Genomic DNA, 13,405 nt, shown 5'->3' with positions numbered 1-13,405 from the left:
TACCCTAAGTATTATTTATGTCTCCTGCCGTCTTCACCTTGAGCACATATGGGGCCATGTGCGAACAACTTGATCTCACTAGAAAGCTGCGATGGGATCCCCTGAGACAGCAGTTCTATCTCCCCCAGCCTTCCAGACGCGTTATGAAAAAGTTTCTTGTAACTGAGACTCAGAGCTTTGCTCTGAAGCAAACAAAGAGTCATTGGAGGACCGGGCTGTTGCGTTCACATCTGCTTTTGTTGCAAACAACTCCTTACTGAGCAACCTGCAGCTTCTTAGAGCAGATGCAGCCGAGAGCAAGCGGGTTGCAGGGAGGAGGTTGTGTTTACTTATCACTCGTTTGTTATCCTCCAGGTCCTTTGGAATTGCTCTGGCAGACGAGATCCAGCTACTTCCGTATTCTCCCTTAGAGGCTTCAGAAGAAGGTGTGAGGTTGAACAACTTGCACGACAGCAGACAGCATGACATTGTGCCTTGATCAACGACTAAGCTGACATTTTTTTGCCTACAGACACAAAGATTTTGATCTCTCACACTTCCTACTTAATGTTCCTGTTGACATTCCCATTATCCTCAGAGAAGAATATCCTGTGATTTCCAGAGTCGCTCGTTCCAATGCTATTTTGAACTCAGCTCCAAACTGTGCTTTCAGTAGGAAAACATTCTCTTGTTTCACTTGGAATTTGTGACCGTTTCTTTAATTGAAGATATCCTTGTTTCCAGAGGGCAGATAAAAGCACCTGAATTACCCTCTCTACACCACCCCCTCATCAAGTCTGATGAGCAGTCCAAGCAAACCAACTCGCAGTCACACAGGAACGCTTGCTTCTGCTCTCTATACCAGTATTCCCTCATCATCCTTCCAGTTTAGTTTCTTTACCATTCCCTGTAAATTCTACAATTACAGAAAGCAAGCAAACACTGACCGCTAAAAGATATTCTTCTCATTTCTACAAGTCATATCTTCTGGAGCTCTGAAGTACTTTGGCAACCACACAGAGGATTCTGTTACGGTTATTTTTCCCAGAATCAAGGCTTGGCTTCATGCCACACTGAAGCAAGAAGTATTCCCATGATGCTAAGGTGATGTGGTAAGCCGGTAAAGCGGCAGCCACTTTCTGTCCTTCCAAAGATAACACTTGGATGGCAGGCGAAGTATTCTATGCGGGTGTATTCACAGTCAGCACTAAAAAGTGAGGCACCAGTAAGAATTGTGCACTTTACTGAAACAAACAGGAAACCGGGAAATACTTTTTTTTACCACTAAGAGATTACACCATTGCAAATCAAGTTGTAGATCAGACAGAGAAGCATGTCAGAGAGCAAGATGTTTCCTTCCGTAGCCTTCTGTCGAATCCAAGTTCAGAGAATTTGGTGATATTCTATATATAAAGTAGCAGAAAATATTTTCTTTTTAAATTTCATGGTTCAGCTTCAGAGACGTGTGCTAAAAGGGTCACAAGTAACAGATTTAAAATCCAAAGTTTTTTTGCAGACGTTTCCTGAGCAGTCGCGTATAATAAAACAGCTGTAGGGTAGGCAACAATCCCTGGTGTGAAACCACACAAGGATCAGGCCTTGGCCTGCTCCCTCCTACTACACCCAAGCAGAAATACAAAGCAGCAGAAATATAATACTATGAACCGTTAGCTTCAACGGTGGCTAGCGGGCTCCACAGAGTCAGCTACCTGCCTACCCCTCTGGTTCACGTCCCAGTGCAAAACCGACCTCTGCTATTTCCAAGCCTTAGGACAGATGTTTACCTACAAGTTAAAGGCTCGATTTTCATGCTGAAGTTATTAAAAAAAAAAAAATCTAAGGGTGAAGGAGAATTCAGTGTGGTTTTTTGCAGGTACGGGTAATTTTTGCATGAAAACCTGATGAACAGTTAGACAAACATGCCAGCCAAATTCGGGCACCTCCTGAGTTTCAATCATTTCACTCTCAGTGAAGTAGGAGCATTACAGAAAGTCGATTTCTCAGCAGGAGACTAAAGCATCCACCACAGTAGTCCCCGTTTTGGTGGCTTCTGGGACTGAGCTGTTCTCTTCGCCCTACGCACACCGATTTCATTTGCACACCAAATGGACAAGGTGTGCAAATGCAGCACAGGTTACGTCTCTACGAGGACTGCTTTGCTGGGACAGGAACAGCGGTGTGCCCTAACAGAAAAGCATTTCTTCTATGATGCAGCCGTGCTTGCAAACTGTTTTGTAGCCGCAAAGTAGAAGCGCCTCCTTTCTCCCTCCCTCTTCCTGCTACCGACGCAAAACAAGCTGCATTGATAAACCTGCCAAATGGGACAATTCGACAGGGGAGAAACTAATTTTATTTTTCAGGGACACTGGCAGATTTCTCTTGCAAAGTCTGTAGTGCAGATCTGGTCGCTGGCTGTAGCCATTTTAAGGCTGCAATTCAGCAGAGCACATCAGTACATGGCAACTTTAGACACGTTGTTATACCCTATTTCAGCAAAATACCTACGTGTACATTTAACAGCAAACTCTACACCGGACTGAAATACCATCTTAAGTGCCTCCCAGAACAGGGTGCCTTGCGCTACTCGCAAGCCTCTGGGCTTTGCAGATGAAGGATCTGTGCCTCGAGAAAAGTGCATTTCTAAGAAGTTCCATTCGGGCCTCTTGGATAGCAGCAGCAAGTCATTCACTCAAACTCTAATTGCTGTCCTGAAAAAGCCTCAGAAGGAATGCAACAACCTGTTTTTCACTGTGAAAATGGGAGCTTCTCCACCACAAGCTATAAGCCTTCAGCTGAAAACCTGCTGAACATCTGGCCTGGGATCAAGGTTTGCTTTCACGGTTGTTCACGGTACAACGGGTGGACACATTTCTAGGTTAATACTACCAACAAAGTCGGGAAGGATAGCATCCCTCTTCCTTCCTCCTCTTACCCCCAGCATAGCTGCAACAGCTGCAGTCCAACAGAACGCACCAGGCTTTCAGAAAGACTCCGATACCACCAGGAAAAGCCCGAAGCACGGTGCAGCTCCATAGAAAGTAGAGGAAGGCTGTTGCAAGTAGCACGGGACAGCTGCCCTAGGCTGCAGGACTCACGAGCACACACGGGCTTGCACATGGAAGCACCTCTACTCATCCAAGGACTAAACCTGCCCCCCCCCTTCCATGGTATACGCACTGATTTTCTTCCTAAGAAATAGCAAGTACGCGCTTTTGGCATAAGGAAGCTTTCATCACGCGAGAACCTCGAAGCATGCAAAATTAAGGTCCAGACACACTAACTGCACCGCAGGGCAAATTTCTCTCTTCCAAACCTCAGCGAAATTCATACATTCCTTCAAAATCCAGTTGTAAACCACTATCCTTGAGGCACTAATACTGAATGCAAGTATTGATACTGCCAAAGAGTAAATCCACATCTGTAAGGAGGATCATGTGTTTAAACAAGACCCCAGGCCACAGTGAGGAGAAAAAAAAAAAAGGATGCATTTAAAGCAAATAATTGCAAACTTTGTAGGGAGACACAGATTAGCAGCCTGATTACAAACATCAGATAACCATACGTAAACTACTTTTCAGTACATTTTCAAAGCATTGTGACTGGAAGATATACATCAAAAATAGTAAACTCAGCTAAAAGGATAAATTCTGCTCTAGGTACTCCAGTGTTAACGTAGTGCAACTCCAGTCACTTCAAAGGAATTGCTCCAGATATAAGGCAGCGTAGCCAGAAGCAGACTGGCTGGTAGCCTGCATAAACAAGCAAAAAAGATTTTCATTTTTTAAGAAGCCATATAAACTAGTTCTAGCTAATTACGTGACAGAGGCCTGGGTGTGAAATAGCAACTGCAAAGCCTCAGGGACCGAGCCAAGAACCTTTGATTTGCTCTCTACAGCTTATAAAACCTCCGGAAAACTTTTGCTCTAACAGCTTTTCTACTTTCCATTGCAAACTGCACACTCTACTCCAATGCTGCCCTCCTGCAGGCCCCCACCATCGCTCTCTACTAAGTCTTTACCCTTTGTCTTACAATCTGAGGCTAATTTCAGGTTGCACAGCTAAACCAGCAGCTGTTTCCAAGCAGAAAGCACATTTTGTGTTCGTTTTATGGAACATTCAATGTTGGAGCAGTTGAAATCGTACCTGCCCCACAAATAAAGTTTAAAACTTCTCTGTGAGACTCCCTAAAGTTGAAATATTAAACTGAAAAGTGCCAAACTTGCGTTACTGAAACTCAGTTATTAGTTTGGAATGAGAAACAAAAGTTCTGGAGTCTGTGGGATGATACTGTGCCTACTCACCATTAAAATGCAGAGTAGAATCTAAGCTGTCTCTGTAAAAAATAACTTGAAGGGAGAGATGTCTATATGATATATATATGCTCCCAGGTGAAATTCAAGATAGCTGAGCCCTCTTAGGAAGGCAACGCTAGCCGGCTCTGCTGTCTCGCTCGCCTGACATGCCAACACACCCAGGCTAGACTGTCAATTTATTCAGCCACATTAATGTTTCCTGGTCCTTAAGTCACAAGTGATGAAATCTCATTCATTTATGCAAGCAACTGGAAGATTTATTGTAAATAAAGTTCTGCACATTACACAACTGGCTAAAAATCATAATTAGAGTTGCACTGGGAAACATGTTTTATTTATTCTGACAGTAGTCTGGCTTCAATAATCCTAGCATGATAAATGTCCCTAAAGTTTGCAGAGTTTCAGCAACTAGAGACCTTATCACAGACGTGGAAGTGGAAACGTCTGCCTAGGTTTGATGCGGCTTACAAGAGGTCCCCAGCAGTTCTGTTGCATAGCATCATTTTAAATCAGCACCAGGGTACTAAGAGCTAGTGGGAGTGCCTTCATTCATTGTAAATCAAAGAAATGAAATTTTCCACTGCTATTAAACTTCCGAGACCTCGGTACAAAAGCTAGGACATGTCTGCGTGAGTTAGCAAGGTTCTAGGATAGGGAGAAGTGACAGTCGGATTGCCGAGCCGACAGACCCTCTAGAAAAGGGTCAACGACACCATTAATAGGATGCAGACATTCCCAATCTCTAGCTGTTCTGCACCCTGCCAAGAGTTCTAGTGCTTTCTTTCTTCATAGTTTTAAGTACAATTTTAGGCCCATAAACATCAGAGAAGACAGAAGCTATTATCCTGGCCGTGACAGGAGTCCCTAACGGGACATGCATACTCTGCAAATACCTAGAACTAATGATGCTGTGCTTTTACTGTTCCCCATCTGTTCAAGGGTATTTTAAAATGTACCAAATCAGGTTTACCCCTATAATGTTTATTGCTGCTCTGAGACTAATAAGTGACTCCGAGTGCAATCAAACATTTATCTGGCTTTGCTCATTCCTGAAGAAGAGAGGAGCCCAGTCCACTCGCTTTTCATGCAGGGCATCCTGTAAAGCGTTTTCTCCAACCCGTCCACGGAGCACGATCACTTAAATATTTATGTGAACACCCTCATCTAGCTGTCAAGTTGTTGCAATACAGCAAAAGAATCAAACCCGTTTATTTTCAGGATAACGGACAGGTTATGCACAGAACAGCCCAGAGCCACAACTACATACTTCACAGGGGTAAAACAAACTTTATTATCAATATGGATGATATGCACTTCCACAAATATTTTAGCCAGTCTCTGCTAAGTTTAGAACAGCTAGAATATTTCTAGCTAACGTTATGAAAAATAATTAGTTATATTGCTATAAAAAGAACGTTCCAGTAACAAAGAGAGGTGGTGCACAGCAGCGCTTTATCGCAAGTCTCAGTGAAAGAATCTGGAAACCTTTCCCAGCACCTGCTCCGCAGCGCCAGGGAATGGGAACCAGGCAGGTTTGCTGCATGGCAGGCAACCGTTGGTCTGTTTATTAAATACAGTTACAGAATGGCTTTGTGTATCCTCCTATCTGCAAAGCCACCATTCCAGTATGGACGACTGCAGAGGTTAAGTTTATTTTTGCAAGGTTGACCTTAAAAGTGAGACCAAACATGCTTTACCCCCCCCCCCCCCCCCGACACACGCACGTACCTTAGAAGCTTGAAGCAAAAAATAAAGCATGGTTTCCTTATGAAGAGATGCCAACTATGGTCATCGCATGGGTTCTCCAGTCATCTGACGTGGTGTGGCTTTGAGCACTAAGGCTGCACGTTCAGAAAAACTCAGTTATTAGAGAACACCCAAACCATCAATTGCTGCCATAGAAATGCTTTTGGTAGGAAAATTTAAATAAAATAGGGAAGAATACTAAGTATTTTAGGAAGGCGATGACGAAGGAATGACACACTCACAAGAGGATTAATCGTATTCCACAAATAGGAAAGCAAAAAGTAACCTTCCATTTGTTACTAACCTAAGAAAGTACCCTTTTCATACACATATGGAAGCATTAAAAAAAGAAAATCCATTATTTTGTAACTTTGAAGCTTGTATCAAGTTACATTTCATCCTTTCAGAATTTGCTTGTTATCTGCCAAGACTGTTCTGCAGTGTTTCTAGCTTCTATGCCAGACCAAATGAACAGAGAATGGAGTAAATTAACTGCCTAAGAGCTAGAAAGCGGAGCTTGCCCACTGACTTCAGCATACTATACAACAACAAGTACTTTTCATTAATTTATTACTGGCAAGCCAGCAAAATAGATAGGAACAGATGAAACTACGCATCATTTTATCTAAAATTTAGAATGCAGAGCTTAACTGAGGAGCATGTGCCCTCACCGTATCATATCCAGAGGTGCTTTGATTTCATTATTAGAGAAAAACATCTTTAAGTGAATCTGAGGTATGGAGCTCATGCTTTACACAGGCCTGATTGATGATTCATTAGCAAAACCGACATTATATATTGTCTCTAAAGGTTACAGCACAGTATTTATTTAACAGCAGAATGCAACAGTTTCTCTAAAAAGACGACTGCATACATCAAAATCAAACTTAGACAGATACAAAACAAAGCCCTTGAAACAGAATACCTGATAAAAGGGGAAACTTTCAATTCATTAATCAGTCAAATTAATTAGAAAAAACGGCTTGGAGGAAAGGAAAGTTCAGGAAGTAACGGTATTCTGTGCAGTAAACACAGATTTTGCAAAAATGACAGAGTCATCTTAAAATGAATCTCCTAATTTAAAATACCCACTGGCAACAACAACCAAAAAAAGCCCCATTCCACTTAGACTTCCATCATATGATGATGCCAAGTATCTTATTTACAAGTCAAGGGAGAAAACCTTCAAGCTTATGAAGAAGTAGCACCCACCTCCTTTACTGTATGAAAAGGGTTTGGATGAACGCGTATTGGTGGAGCGATCGGAAAGGCAAAGGCAGCGGGGTCCTAATCCAGAAACTCTGGGCGCTCTCTGCTTTAGTGGGTCAGCCCAGACGAACAGCTGCAGAGCTCTTATTGCCAGTAAAGCCAAACAAATTTTTGGCAGTTATTAAAAAAATAATAATAATCATGCCCGTTTATATGTAATCAAGCTATCAACATGGCTTTAGTGTTGCAAACTCCGGATGCCTCAATTAGGGGAGAATTTCTGGACTAGAGTATCATGCTGCTATCTGGAGGGGGTGAGGAAGGGATCTGGAATTGCAGTGTAATCCAAGCAATGAAGAACCAACGGAGACCAGAGGTGTGCAGGGATAAGTATTCCCCTTTTAGGAGGGGGAAAAAAAAACCCAGTCACCTTTGAAAAGCAAGAATATGCTTTCATAATCCAAGCACCTGAGCTCTTCTAGCTCCCACGGTCCCTTTATTGCTTCTGGAGGTCAGTATGTTATACAGGTTTTGGTTTTTTTGTTTGCTAAAAAACAACAAAGCGACATACAATGATTTTTGGAGCCATTAATAAAAATCACACCTGAACTCTTTTAAACATACCACAGTACTTAGTTACTCCTGAGCTGTCAATGTTTGCAATGCGTAACATTGTTAAAAATATGAAAAGTTGGCAAAATGCACCCTGCCCATCAAAAAAAACAGAAAAAAGAGAAAAGCTTTTTCCAGCTGTAACATCTGTTAAGTCTAACTAGCTGACAAGTGCTTCTGATGAAACACGCTTGCCAGAACACTACATAAGAGGAGGAGGGACTTTATGGAGGAGGGAACGCAAGCTATTTTTCTCCTTCCCTCACCCACAAAATGCACAATACCATTTGCAAACAACAAAGAAACAACACAGCATCCTGATAACATGCAACACGAGGTGATTTCACGGGCTGACGCAGCCGCACGTAGTTATCTCTGGGTCGTTACCTGCGGTAGTATAACAGGAGCGCATGCTATCCCAGCAAAAGATTCTGGAAAATGCAGGTCCCTTTCCCATTCATCAGTTTCTGTGTTGTACACCTGCACAATGCTTGTAACGTTGTTCAGATGCCAGTTGTACCCTCCTACGATATAAATCTTTTTTTCTAGTAAACAACAGCCAGCTTCCGACTGACCTGCACGCATAGGGCTCACCGTTGTCCATTGGTCTGTTTCAGGCACGTAATATTCCACAGCCAAAACATCAAAACAACGGTCAACATGGTCCATGCGGCCTCCCAGAGCGTAAATCCTATTATTTGCACTGACCATGGCGTGCAGAACTCTGGGTTCGTTCATTGGGGTTTTAAACTCCCACTGATCCACGGCGGGGTCGTAGCAGTGCAGGGCTTTTTTGTCTTCCACTGAAATGCCATACCCACCTGATATGTACAATTTGTCTCCTACCGTGGCTCCAGCATGCCCCCACGTCCTGCGTTTCAGGGAGCACACGTAAGTCCACTCGTTATTTTTGGGGCAATACTTCTCTACGGAGGCCAAGCTCCCCGACCGGTTCCTCCCACCGGTGGCATACACCATGCCGTGGAGGACGTTGAGCTGGAACTGGATCCTGCTCTCCTGCATGGCCTGGATGCGCAGCCACTGGTTCAGGTGCGGATCGTAACGGTAGCAGATATCCACAGCTCCCTCGCCACTCCGGTACTGCAGGTGCTGCCCTCCTACGATGTAGACAAAGTTGTCGAGCACGGCCACGCAGGAGTGGCTGCTGCCCACCTCCATTTCTGTCAGCTCCTTGAACTGGCGCACGCTGGCATCCGGCAGGTAGTAGACTTTGCAGCTCACAGTGCGGTCGTTATCGGTGTAGGGAGTGCCGCCGAAGGTGATGAGGGACAGGACATCCGAGCGGATGGTGGTCCGAGGGGACTGCATCTCGTGCTGACGAAAGGGCAGGATCTGGTAATTGAATGCTTCCAGCAAATACTGCCGGCACAAGACATCTTCCACCATGATGTCCAAGGTCTGGACGCTGTCCACCAGCTCCGAGGACTTCATCAGCGGGAAGCGGATGTGGCAGAGGACCTGGCTGGCATTGGCACGGCGGGTTGGGTCATACTGCAGCCAGCGGACAGCAGCACGGAAGAGGTCTATTTCACTGCAGCTTTTCAGCTTATTGCTCTGCAAGAAGAAAACAAGGCGCTCCAGCGGCAGGTGGAGGAAGTCCTCTTCCTCGGAGATCTGGAGGAAATGCCTAAAAGTGAATGCATCTACTGATTCCTTCAAGGATGCGAGGCTAAAGGTGGTGGCCATCTGCCCGATATTGAGACACGTTTCTACACTCATGGCAGACTTCAGAAATTCTTCACAGAGCTCCACAACAGGCACCATCTGGAGGAAGACAGCAGCTCCCAGCACATCCTGAATACAGTCAAGATCAAGAGTCACTTCAGCACTGTACGCAAAGTCTATTATGTGTTTCAGTCCTTTTGCAGATACACCTTTCAGTTCAATCACATCTTGGCTGGCTTCTCTCATCCCGCCTGTGAACATTGCCCTGGAGGTCAAGAACACAAACAAAAATTTTCCCCCCTTTAAATATGTGTAAAATGATGCATCGCTTCAGAATTTTATTTTATTTTTTTAAACATACTGATTCTCTTAGGGAGGATGGGGAAGGGGGAGACTAAGTCAAGGCTAAATCTCTAAAAGCCAGGAGAAATTAGAGTATGCAATTACTTACATCAAGCTTGCATAAACAGTGCACTAAGAAGTAATATTCAGCTATCAGAAAGTTAAGTTTTTCAATCCTACTGGCAGCATAAGTAAGAGCAGACCACAGGACACAGCTTCAAGAAGTAGGCAGAGCTACCAGAGCAGGGAGTGTAGTACACTGGACACCCACGAATCCACGATATTCAACAACCAAAGGATACAACGGGATCTGCACCAGCAGAGATTGGTAACCATACCCTAAAGACTTTGTGAGCACAAAGAAATGCAGGATTTGTGAGCACAAAGAATACACTTCGGAAGACACCTGTGTTTAGGAGGTCTGCGATCCTCTGAGCTTGCCTGCAGCACTGCCTTTAGGCAAAGATTTCTGTTAGCCCATCGTATCGTAGGCTAGCTACGAAATGGCTTAAATATTGCAGATGCAACACATCATATGAACAGCTTTGGTAATCACGACAGAACCTCCCCTCCGAGGTTCATTCCCAACGCCTTAAGAAAATAGGAGTTGCAGCCACTTCAGAAAACGTCTGTCATGTTGCAGTACGACGGCAGGGGGCTAACAGGCAATTAAAAAAAAAAACCAACAGATTTTGTTACAGCACAGCTGCAAGCACATCAGTTGACCAGGCCGTGCAGAGATTAGGCCCTCGATCACCTCCTTGGGAGGCTTCTAAATTCCACAGGAAGCACATACCACGCCAAGGACTGCGCACAGACATCTCGTAAACCAGTCTTCTAGAGCGGTGCTGCATTTCCCAGCTACGGGGCCTGTGGGCGTGATGGGGACATAACTGCACATTTGTTTTTTTATACGATTACATTAAATTTCAGCAGTTTTTGTTATATATGGGTAGCTCGGGGGCAAAGGTTTGCGCTCTGTGTAGTATTCAACAAGCAGTAGCAGAGCAGTTCTGGGGAAGCCAAAGTCAAAACAGGTTGCTGGAAGAACTGTGACACGGAGTTTCACCATTCACTGCCATTGTACACACATCACAGCCAGGCTACGGGCTGTCATACAAAAGACCTTTTAAACTGCTGCCAGCTGCCTGCACATTTGGGGCTGTTTTTTCCACCATCGATAACCTACTCTTTTCCATCGGAAATGTAAATTCATTGTGAAGGCGCGGTGTCATTAGAGCTGCCTTAGGAAGCTGCAGTGACTCTAAGGTGCACGTTAGCCAGAATAAATGCTGAACAGACCCTCCTCTTCTACATCAACACAGGAATAAAGGAATATCTTGGGAACAATGTCAAAAGACAGGAGTTCCAAGTTTCCTGTCCAAACCAGGCTAGAAAACCTGCTGCCGTCCAGCATAAACCCAAGAAATCCTAAATGACCTAAATAAGGAAATATCTGCATATGAAATCAGCTTTCTGTAGCCGAGTGACCAGGAATACTGTTCGCAATTATTTGTCCATATAGCAGATGAGAGCATTCTGCTAAAATCCCCTTGCATATCCCATGTCACAGAACAGCATGCTGCCCTGATCCCTTGCCCCAGAGGATATGCAGACATATGTGTACTCGTGCATTAGCTACATAGAGCTGAACGTGCATAAGGAAAGAAGAGCATTATCGTTGCCACGATGAAGACAAATCATCAAATAGAATGCAACTCCTTTAAAAAGTGTTATGGTTCTAAAATGCTGATTATATAAATGCCTCAATTTCACTCTTTTCCCTCCCCACTTCTGCATAAAAACAGAGTTATTTTCAAAAGCTAGATTATTCTGCCATTGTTCCCCAGGACAACCTTCCTTAGCACCACAGAAGTTAAAACAAGAAACCTACTCAGCAATTGTATTTCGACAGTGAAAACACACTAGCAGTGGCACTGCATACAGCATTTATGAATACAAATAGCGCTATTAGCATTTGGTGGGAGATCAGCTCCATCATTAATTGCATGCCTGTTAAGGAGAGTGATAAGCTTAGAAGGTTTATGTTACCAAAGGGAGAGAGAAGGGAACAGCCTAGAAAATATGCGCGTACATAAGACAGACATCATCAGAGCAGCTGAAGAAACGGGCAAAGGGATACAAGAGATATGCCAAAGGACACTGAAGTCCCTTGCTCTCGGTTACCTGCTCAGCAAACCAGTCTGCTCAGGTCAGGAAGGAGCCTACACGTCAAGGGATTGCAAACCCTGCTGAACAGCCCTTCTCCACCCTTACTTGCTATGACCCGCTGTCTAGAACAACACCCAGGTCGAGTTCCCCGTTGTTTTGAACCTTCCCTATACCCGTTGCCTCCAGCATGCCCCTCACTTGATGCTGCCACTGGTGCTGCCAGAAAAGATCCCTAACTCAAAAGAGAAGTCATTCCAAGTCAGAGAACCATTACAAAAGAGTTTGACAGAGGCAAGATGGATGAATACAGTTTTTCGCTGAAGACTGAATTTCCTGCTCTGCAGTTGGCTCACTCTGCATTAATTTGGCTGAGAAAACTCATCTCCATGCTTCAGTTTTCTACCCACACAAGACGGGACAATTCCCCCCTATCTCCCGGGCATCTGGGAAAGGCACACACAAAACGCTTCATACTCTTCAACCTGTGAAGAGTAAGCACTGTAGACAGATCAGTGGTATTTAAAGATAACATGAGTGTATTTACAATGGGCACCATCATTCAATGGGATGACTCATTTCAGAGCCCTCGCTGCCGCTTCAAAATCCGCTCAAGTAGCTCCAGGGCAAAAGCCTGTTTCCTTCAGCAGGCAGAGCACCTACCAATGCTGCTGAGGTGGCTTCAAGACCTGGGCTTGAACTTGCGTCTTGGCCCAGCGGCTGTAGTCAAACAAACCTCATCTGTATGCAGAGGGACTTCCTCTGAGCCTCTACATGCCTGCAGGTAATCCCACCAACATCCGTGGGGCAAACCATACCTCCAAAGGGTTGTGCGTGGTTGTGATTTTGGGGTGTGGTGGGGAGGTTGGGGTGGGGGAGGTTGGGGAAACAGAAAACCAGTGGGAAAGGTAAAAATGCCTGCTTCCCTATCGGATTCTCACCTGAAATAGTCACTGCAGGCAGCCAAGACAACTTTATGAACCTGAAACACTTCATTATTTATAGTGAGGATGACATCAAGCAGCTGAGCCTGAGCTCGGAGCGAGGCCAGTCCCTGCAGTAGAGTGGTGCTGTGGCCAGGAGCAGAGAACGTGCATTTCAGGGTGCTGTTCTTGTCAGCCATGCTAAAAACAGAACAAGAGAGACAGGCTGGTTTTAAATTAAAACAGTATGTGGTATACCTACAAAGCATGCTGGGGAAGATACTGTAACATGAAGCAGGTTGAACGCAAATTCCCAGCTCAATAGCCACACAGAACATCATGACATCAGTACCTCAGTTGTATTCCCTTCTCCCAATACAAAAGAGACTTCCAAATTTTTAAATTATACTTTCGCATTACTGACAA

The 13,405-nt window shown here is 44.5% G+C and overlaps 1 protein-coding gene across 1 annotated transcript; it reads right to left on the bottom strand.

The window, feature by feature from the left end:
* Nucleotides 1-6,085: 6,085 nt before the first annotated feature.
* Nucleotides 6,086-13,120, bottom strand: KLHL26 (kelch like family member 26). The gene is made up of 2 exons (XM_009279742.2): nucleotides 12,998-13,120; nucleotides 6,086-9,810 (listed from the first exon to the last, which is right to left on the bottom strand). Exon 2 carries the CDS (start codon nucleotides 9,804-9,806, stop codon nucleotides 8,229-8,231), a length of 1,578 nt encoding a protein of 525 aa, XP_009278017.2. The 5' UTR covers nucleotides 9,807-9,810; nucleotides 12,998-13,120; the 3' UTR covers nucleotides 6,086-8,228.
* Nucleotides 13,121-13,405: the final 285 nt, after the last annotated feature.

This window comes from Aptenodytes forsteri, unplaced genomic scaffold (genome assembly GCF_000699145.1).
Source record: "Aptenodytes forsteri isolate BGI_AS27 unplaced genomic scaffold, ASM69914v1 Scaffold147, whole genome shotgun sequence".
NCBI classification, from domain to species: Eukaryota; Metazoa; Chordata; class Aves; order Sphenisciformes; family Spheniscidae; genus Aptenodytes; species Aptenodytes forsteri.
The sequence above is the reverse complement of the archived record's forward strand: the minus strand, read 5'-3'. Positions and strand labels throughout refer to the sequence as shown.

Bases quoted from the DNA above. Each gene is read 5' to 3' on its own strand.
- KLHL26 (XM_009279742.2), bottom strand. From the start codon at position 9,806: ATGTTCACAGGCGGGATGAGAGAAGCCAGCCAAGATGTGATTGAACTG.